At 45.4% G+C, this 9,702-nt stretch overlaps 1 protein-coding gene across 1 annotated transcript in view; it reads right to left on the reverse strand.

Moving 5' to 3' along the window:
* The window catches only part of MCC (MCC regulator of WNT signaling pathway), a 206,151-nt gene extending 197,066 nt beyond the window's left edge, over positions 1–9,085 (reverse strand). Inside the window, exon 1 of the mRNA XM_082191553.1 lies at positions 8,738–9,085. Coding sequence (XP_082047679.1) covers positions 8,738–8,892 — 155 coding nt within the window. The 5' untranslated portion in view covers positions 8,893–9,085. The remainder of the gene's footprint in view (positions 1–8,737) is intronic.
* Between the last annotated feature and the right edge of the window lie 617 nt (positions 9,086–9,702).

Below are 9,702 nucleotides of genomic sequence, written 5' to 3' on the forward strand. Positions count from 1 at the left end.
GACATTTCTGACACTAGCTTATATCTTGGATTGGAGGACATGCTTCAGCATTCAGGTTGCCTATTAAAAGTACATGTGTGAGCTTGCAAGAAGCAAACCGCTAAGCTGCGAAACAAGGTGGATAGGGGCCACAAGGGAAAGCCAAAGGAAAACAGGGAACAGAGAAGAGAGAAAGGAAAACCCACAGTCCCACATGGTAAGGAAGGAGAGGGAAGCAGCTATGAAACTTGCAGAGTCCCCTGTAAAAAAAAAAAAAAGAGCTAGAAGAAGACTGATAACACCTGATTCCAGGACACAGAACAATTCATTCACTGGAACTGCCCTGGAACCTTTATCTGTTCATTGTAAATACAAGAGAAAGCTTGCCTTAGGGAGGAAGAGCCTATCTCCTAATTGCCAGAATGGGAGACTCACCATCCCCTCCAGTGTCTAGAGCAGGGTTCCCCAAACTTGGGTCTCGGTCTGATTTTGGACCACAACTCCCATCATCCCTAGCTAGCAGGACCAGTGGTCAGGGATGATGGGAACTGTAGTCCCAAAACAGCTGGAGTCCCAAGTTTGGGAAACACTGGTCTAAATAACAGGGTGGCAAGACTGTTGAGAGAAAAATCAACTCTTCAGAGCAATGCCTAGCACGTATGTTTTGAGCAAACAATACACACAACCCATGTAACCAAAACCATCTTTAAACTAAACCACAGTTCAGAAGCGGAGGGGCATTTTCCCTAAGAGTTCCAATAATTCTATTCAACGCTGAAACGTTTCCCAAGAAACGTCTCAGTTTCTGCAGTAGTCTTGTCCTTTTACAACCAGGATACTAGCTTATTATTATTATTTGCAATCACAGCTAGAATGTCTCTTACATACATGAAAGGAAGTTGTGTGAAGTTCCAATCTCCTAAAGGCCTTTCTTGCATGTGCATAAATGCACTTGCCACGGAACATTCCTTGAATGTTCAGTGGGAGGAAGAGGCTTTTAAAAACCAACTCTCCACAGGTTGATTTTTCCCAGCAAAGCTTTTCAACTCCCAACTCTGAGGGAACAGGCAGGATAAAAAAATTAAGAACAAATGTTTATCATTTTTGCTGCCATCACTTTTTAGGTATTATAAAAAAACACAAATTGCCAAAAACATTACTGCTGTGTACTACAGTATTTGAATTTTAAACAGACATTATTGCATTTTGGTAATTTAGTTACAAAAATGTCTGTATTCTGGTAGGAAAGTATAATGTATGCCATTTGACTAGATGAGTTCCAAATTATATTCCACTGCCAAATTGAATTCCCATCCAGTATCAGCCAGCAATTATCCTTTTATCTGCCATTTTAAAATGTCAGCCTAACTATTCATAGACTGACAATTAATTGTTCTCTCAGGAGGTGCTCTTTTCCTCTCCATGTGTGGCTCTGCTACCCAGCAAGTATTTAAAGAGTTTTCAGTTTAATGCGCAGCAAAGGGTTCCCACAGCTGAGACTCCATATAACTTCATTATGCATGCAAATATATATTATTCGATTTATATCCTGCCCTTCCTCCTGAAGGAACCCAAGTAATGGTAAAATGTTTAGAAAGAGCTACAACCAAGAACAGTTTTAAAACACTCATTAAAACTATGAAAAAACATTCACAACCAGTGATCTTGGGGCTGCCAGGAACAGTGTCCTTCAGCCATCAAATGCCTGTGTAAACAATGATGTTTTAATTCCCTCTCCCAAAATAAAATCAATAATGACACCTCACTAGGGAAGGCATTCCACAAACAGGGAGCCACCACTGAAAAGGCACTACCACAAGTCACTGCCAACTGGGCAGCTACCAGTGGCACCACCACCAATAAGGTTTCATTTCTTGATCATAGGGTCATAGATGGTTGATATTGGAGGCACTCTATGAGGTACTCAGGTTTTAAGCCACTTAGGAGAGGCATAGGCAAACTCAGCCCTCCAGATGTTTTGGAACTACAATTCCCATCATCCCTGACCACTGGTCCTACTAGCTAGGGATGATGGGAGTTGTAGTTCCAAAACATCTGGAGGGCCAATTTTGCCTATGCCTGATTTAGGACTTGATATGCTAACACATTGAATTTGGCCTGGTAGCTCTCTGCCAGCCAGTGAAGCATTTTCAGGACTGGCGACACATGGTACCACTCCGCTGCCCCAGTTACGAGCCTAACAACTGCATTCTGCACTAACTTGTCCCGATACGCTAAATGAAGACATGTGCAATGGAAAAGTGCTTGCCTTTACCAAAAGAATAAAATGCAATTCTTCCCTCAACTGGCTCTGGTGGCTGAGAAGCAGCTTCACAAAGGGTGGGGAAATGACAAAAGAAGGCTAAATTAATTTCAGAGCTGCATGAATGATAGAACTGATTTTTTAAAAAAATTAAATATTCATAACCCACAGAGTAAATTGCACATTTAAAAGAAAAGGCATTCCAGTCACTCTTGAACTGTTCACTGTGACTGTTGGTGGTCTATCTAGGATTTACTGTTTCAGTGGTGCTCCAGAAGTTGGGCATTTATAGGTTTTATGTTTCTCTTCTCCCAATTAAACATACAGATGTCTGAACTATTTACTACAGAGCAAAGCCAAGCCTAAAGGCTTGCATCTGGAAACAAGGAGTTAAACTAGCTTGCAGTTTCTACTGGGGCCATGCATGACCCAGTAGGATAAAAATCCAGGGTGGATAAAAATCAATGTTGAGAGAGAGAGAGAGAGAGAGAGAGAGAGAGAGATAAAAATTGGGTTTTTAAAATTTAAATCAGATTTTTTAAAATCTAAATTGGATTTTTAAAATAAAATGCTTTTGGAGGAAAAATATTTCTAAAGCTATTTTTCTATTTAAGTTACATTATAGTCCAAAGGCTATTCATCAGGAAATAAGGATTTGTTTTAAGTTTTTCATGTGTGCTAAAACTCAGTCTAAGTTTTTTAAAAAATTGTTATTAAGGAAATGATTATTTTTCTCCTTCCAATAAAGTACAGCAGAAAAATTGTCCAAATATAAACAGTTAACTTATTAAACCTCACCTCACAATAATTTCATAATCATAAGTCTATGTATTTCTAACAGTATAACCAAATCAGTAATTTTTTATATATTTTAAAATTTCTCTGAAAATTTATTATTTCAAAAATGAAACCTTCATCTGGTTGTAAATACTAAGATTATACCAGCAAGAATGAGTCTTTCTGTAAAAAAAAAGATTTAAATCAAGTCTCACTGACTAGTGATTTAAATTGGTTTGATTGAAATCAAATAAACCCTGGCCATGACTAGATTGTTAGAGAAGGTAAGGAGACACAGACTACTCCTAAAAAGTTTCTATCAATGCCCTGGAAGGAAGCAAAGGGGTCTGGAAAGAACAAGGAACACAGCTGTTTCCCACAGTGTCCCATAGCATCTTTAGCTATATTCCATTTGAGTTTCTTCCTTCCACATTGGTGTGGGTCTACAATAAAAGCCTTTGTCCACATGGTCCTTCAAGTATATGACACAAGCAACATCCAGTACTTCAGAAAGCGGGCATCAGTTGCATGGTACGTTAAACATGCCACCAGGTCGACTGCGCAGAAGGAACATTTACAATGATGTAAACCACCCTGGGAGAAACAAAAGAGGAATTGTGAAACTATATTAGTTGGAAGTGCATGTAGAGGGGTTGCCATAGTACAGGGATGTCCAACAGGTGGCATAAGAGCACCCGGCCCTGGCCCCTCCTCCATTCACGCATGATCGCTAGAACAGAAGACAGAGTTTTCGCTGTGAGGCTCTTTGTTTCCTTAGCGAACCTTTTGTGAGTGCCTTTTCTCGTTTTCCCTTTAATAAAGTTTAACATTTCTCTCTCAAAAAACGCTAAACAACCTGCACGCCCAAAAAAACTTTGACTTGAACCCCCCCAAAGCGGCACAGTCATACCTCTTTGCGTTAGGTTCATGTTGCATCTTTTGAACAAGGCAAACCCGGAAGTATATACTTCCGGGTTTCACCACTTGTGTGAGCGTAGAAGCGTTCTGCATGCTTTGCACATGCGCAGAAGCGCTCTACTGCACTCCGTTCTTGTGCAGAAGCGCCGCTCTAGTTGCGGACTTGTGTGGATCGTGTCTGCAACTAGAGGTACCACTGTACTTTCCTCCCTAAAAAAAGCTCAGCAACCTTGACTTGAACTGCCAGTTTTTTATTCTGTAAGTAGATTGCAGTCTCTTGGGAATTGGACATCCCTGCCATAGTACAAGAAGAGATTAAGTGTGTTAACATCAAGAACAACTGGGCATTAGACCACTGTGTGAAGGATGTATAGTGGTACCTTGGGTTACATATGTTTCAGGTTACATACGCTTCAGGTTACAGACTCCACTAACCCTGAAATAGTACCTCGGGTTAAGAACTTTGCTTCAGGATGAGAAGAGATATCGTGCTCTGGCGGCACAGCAGCAGCAGGAGGCCCCATTAGCTAAAGTGGTGCTTCAGGTTAAGAACAGTTTCAGGTTAAGAACGGACCTCCGGAACGAATTAAGTACTTAACCCGAGGTACCACTGTACATTAACTGTCCATTCTCTCTATATTTATGGAGCCAAGGTAATACCTTGGTTTATCCCAGCACCTAATCCAATCATAAGTGAATGGCATGCAAAATGTTGACCTTGTCTTTACTGCCTTTAGAGTTCTTGCCTTGGACAAATCTGAACATCTGAGTTAACCTCCAGATTATAACCAGGGAACCATTTCAATACCCAAGAAGATATGGACTGCATGTTAAGAGGATTATGCCTTCCAAACTTGCAAAAGCAAATAGTCTACTCATATGTTTGAAAATGGAGGCATTTCAGATAAGCAAAATGTCCATTAAAAACTGTCAGCATATGTGGAAACACTATTACAATACTAAGGGCGAGATACAAAGATGTATGTGGTGTACTAGTGGCAAGAGATGGACACTACACCTCCTGACCCAATAACTACTGTATTGGCCCGAATATAAGCCGCACCCGAATATAAGCTGCGCTTTTAAAATTGGAGGGGGAGGGGAGAAAAAATACCTGAATATAAGCCACTCCATTCCTCCTAGCTGCTCCTAGCTACTTATGGGGGGGGCGCTGTGTTTCTGCCTTTCCCCTTCCTCACCTTCCTCCTTCCTGACCTTGGGGGAGAGGTCGGGGGACTACGCATGGGGCGGACTCCGCTTTGCTGCGCTCTTGGCGCTGTTTAACCTGTGCTACTGGCTGCATACCATAAAGTTGTGAATATAAGCCGCACTTTAACTTTTCACAGATGGAATTTGGGGGGAAAGTGAGGCTTACATTCAGGCCAATATGGTAATCCACAAAACCCAACAACTATGTGTTGACAGCTTAACCACATACGCACAAATAAAAATTCCCTTACATAATGCCATCTATCAATTTCCAAACATTTTAAAAACATGTACAGTGGTACCTCTGGTTACGTACTTAATTCGTTCCGGAGGTCTGTTCTTTACCTGAAGCACCACTTTAGCTAATGGGGCCTGCCGCTGCCGCCACATCGCCACTGCACGATTTCTGTTCTCATCCTGAAGCACAGTTCTTAAACCGAGGTACTATTTCTGGGTTAGCGGAGTCTGTAACGTGAAGCGTATGTAACCTGAAGCGTATGTAACTCGAGGTACCACTGTATCTTAAAACTAGCCCTGCATAGCACCTCAGGTGGCACAATCGTTCAGTGCATCTGTCTGTTAACCAGAAGGTTGGTGGTTCAAGCCCACCCAGAGACGTCTGTGGGCCAGATTCCTGCATTGTTGGGGGTTGGACTAGATGACCCTCGGAGTCTCTCTCCCAACTCTTTGATTCTATGATCAATGAAAATCAGACAAGCTGTAAGTAGACCTGTGGATTTTATTCACTGGGGCATGTAAAAACTTGCTATTTCCCTCCCCACCATAAACATGCACAGAAATACACATAGTGAAATTGTCTTGAGAGTCCCATGGACTGCAAGAAGATCAAACCTATCCATTCTTAAGGAAATCAGCCCTGGAAGGACAGATCCTGAAGCTGAGGCTCCAATACTTTGGCCACCTCATGAGAAGAGAAGACTCCCTGGGAAAGACCCTGATGTTGGGAAAGATGGAGGGCCCAAGGAGAAGGGGATGACAGAGGACGAGATGGTTGGATAGTGTTCTCGAAGCTGCCAGCATGAGTTTGACCAAACTGCGGGAGGCAGTGGAAGACAGGAGTGCCTGGCACGCTCTGCTCCATGGGGTCACAAAGAGTTGGACACGACTAAACGACAACAACTGGGGGAGCATTTATAGGAATTTTGTTTTGCTCCTGTTCTGTGCCTCTTCCCGCTAGGGGGAAAACAATGCATGTGAACAAATGAAATAACATGTATAGTATCCACCTTGCATGGGTGTAGCAAGGACTTTTGTTGGGGGGGGGACAGGACTTTCGTTGGAGGGCAGAACCGATGTGATTGGTCAGTTAAGTATTTATATTGTTTTACTTGATCTCAGGGGGAGCATCTGCCGCCCCCCCCCCGGCTATGCTCATGCTACCTTGGCTGGCAGTGCTACCCGCAGCTGTGCATACTCTGTGCACACAAGTCATTATTCACAAGTGTCATATACAGGTACCCTCTAAAAAAAACCCTTCTGCTTCTGTTTCTTCCAAAGTGCCATCCATTTAGATAAGATCATCAACACAACCGCATCAAGGGTAAACACAATCATTATCAAGTCTTTCACTCCTTTCAGCTCCACCAAAGCATCATGAGATGTTCTGGACCAGCTGCCAAAAACCCATTGACTTCCAGATGTTATTGCACTACCATTCTCATCACCCTTGATCACTGGCTATGCTTGCTGATGCCAATGGGAACTGGAGTCCAAGGAAATCCAGAGGTTCACAGGTACTTCACCCCCATCCCTGATCATGCAGTCTCAAGCCCTTTAGCAAGGGAGTCAGTTCTTGAACAACTGGGAACAGGAAATGTAGACCCTGCCCTCTCCCTGGCTGGCAGCAGGGTGTGAACCGCTACTGCTGCCACAATGCCAAGCTAAAGCAAGTTCCCGAGCTGAGCACAAGGGCTTTCACATTCCTGTGTAACAGTGAAATTGAAAAGCTGCCTCCTCCTTTCAACCTGCTCCCTCAACATTGGTGCAAATGAACCTAATACTACCAGCTCAGCTTAATTTGAACTACAGCTCAGCATGCACAGTCGTAATGAAGGAGAAAGTGCCTCGGGGCGCAAATCAGAACGCCTGGAGTCCCCACCACTATGCAGCTATAATCAGCACTTATGCATTCAGGAGTTTCCAGGGCAAAGAACATAACTGCCTGACACCACAATAACAAAAAAAAGAGGAGAGGAATAACCTGCTGGGTAGAAGTTTCTTCCGAAAGATTTAACCATCAATTTCTATAGGAAGGCTTCCAGAGTCACAGCGACCACCTTGCCAGAAAGGCTGGCACGCCACAGGCAAACTCAGTGGCGTAGCGTGGGTTGTCAGCACCCGGGGCAAGGCAAGTAATTTGCGCCCCCTAACCTGTGGAGCCAGGTAGGGGCAGAGAGCTGCGAGTGCGAGCGCCCCCCGATGTTGCGCCCGGTGCGGCCAGCCCCCCCCCGCACCCCCACACTACGCCACTGGGCAAACTAGTAGGCTTCTTCCTGACCGCAGCATGATTAGCGATAGCTCAGCAACGGAAGAACTAGACTGAAATACCCGCCAACATATGGGAAAATAATATCTGGGATACAGCAATGTCTGAGCATCTTGCCAGATAAAGGAGGGAAATTAAAGGCGTAAAGAATAGATACCTTCCAAGAAACGTGGACCCCTCTCTTTAACTATATTAATGACCAAAAACAAGACCTTCTTATACCAACTGCTCAATATTCTCAGTGGAAGGGTTACGCCAAGTAGTATGTTTGAATACTGAATGTGTAAAGTGTATGTCTAGAGCAGTGGTTCCCAACCTTTTTTTGGCCATGCCCCACCTAAGAATCTCTAAAATCCTGATGTTGTCGTCCCCCGTCCCCCCATTGACATGTAATTCTTATTATTCAGAAAGTGAACTACAGTGGTACCTCGGGTTAAGTACTTAATTCGTTCCGGAGGTCCGTTCTTAAGCTGAAACTGTTCTTAACCCGAGGTACCACTTTAGCTAATGGGGCCTCCCGCTGCCGCTGCGCTGTCACCACACGATTTCTGTTCTCATCCTGAAGCAATATTTCTGGGTTAGCGGAGTCTGTAACCTGAAGCGTATGTAACCTGAGGTGTATGTAACCCAAGGTACCACTGAACTATTCATGTGGAGGAAGCCTAAAAGGCCATTAACTTGGTCTAAACAAGTTTCCAAATTGTCCCCCCTAAAAATCAAATTGCGCCCCTGTGTGGGGGGGTGTGCCTCACGTTGGGAACCACGGGTCTAGAGACAATGGATAAAACAAACACCATTAGCTGTACTGCTGGCTAAGTGTGTGATTGCTATTGTATTTGTTTAAAAAAGCAATAAAATATTTGTGTTGTTGGCCAGCACGCTACCCTGGGTGTGATCATCCACCCTGCTGACCCCCCCTGCCCAAGAAGCGTCCATCTGTCTGTCTGCCGGTCTGTCTGTCCGGGGGCACCTCCGTCGTGCATGAAGCGCAACTCGCATCTGAGAAACTTGCTCAGAAGTTGAGCTGCCACTTTTTCGGCGGGCGCGCAGAGAGAGCAGCCGGCTGCCCCAGCGCCTGCGGTTACCTGCTGATAAAGCCGTCGCCGTCGCCGTCGCAGGTCTGGAAGAGGCGCCTCATCCTCTCCTCCTCGCCCGTGCTGGAAGTGTCGCTGCTGCTACTCGCGGTGCTGCTCAGGCTCACCTCCACCACCACGGCCGGGGCGGCCGCTGCCGCCATCATGCGCTCTTCTCCAGAGGAGCAGGAGGAGGAGGCGGTGGCAACGTCCGCACAAGTCCGGTCCCTGGGAATTCTCCGTCTGTGCTTCCCTCAGCCACAAGCCCGTGTGTGTGTGCGCGCGCGCGCGCAAATCCGTCCCGGCCCTGCAGCCGTACAAAGCGGCGCGAGGGCCACACAATGCAAACAAGGGGGTGGGGAATCCCAGGCAAGCGCTTCTCCTCGCCTCGCGCACGAATTCAGCGCGCGCCGCCTCGCGCGCCAATCAGCGGCACCCTGGGGTATGCAAATGTGCATGGGGTGTGTGTCAAACTGGATCTTTGACGTGGGTGAAATAAAACCTAGTTTCACCCCCAGCCCCCTCCTCCCCCCCAGCCACCACTCCTCTTCCAGCCATGGGAGTGGAACTGGCTAGGGCTGGAGCCATGTTTTTTCCCTCCTACCCCAGCAGCCAGGGACCTGGCTTATTAGACTACGGTATAGTGTAAACATAACTTTTACATGCACTGGGAAATAAATAAAAACGTGTGATTACAGTCATACCTCGGGTTACAGACGCTTCAGGTTGCATTTTTTTCATGTTGCGGACCGCCGAAACCCAGAAGTACTGAAACAGGTTACTTCCAGGTTTCAGCAGTCACGGATGTGCAGAAGCGCTAAATTGCGCTTTGCGCATGTGCAGAAGCGCCAAATTGCAACCCGCGCGTGTGCAGACGCGGGTTGCGAACATGAATCCCGCACGGATCACGTTCTCAACCTGAGCATCCACTGTACTTGCTTTATTGCGGTTGTGTGGAACCAAATTTGCAATATCTC

The sequence above is a fragment of the Podarcis vaucheri genome (genome assembly GCF_965113315.1).
Source record: "Podarcis vaucheri genome assembly, chromosome: 11".
In the NCBI taxonomy this organism is placed as follows: Eukaryota; Metazoa; Chordata; class Lepidosauria; order Squamata; family Lacertidae; genus Podarcis; species Podarcis vaucheri.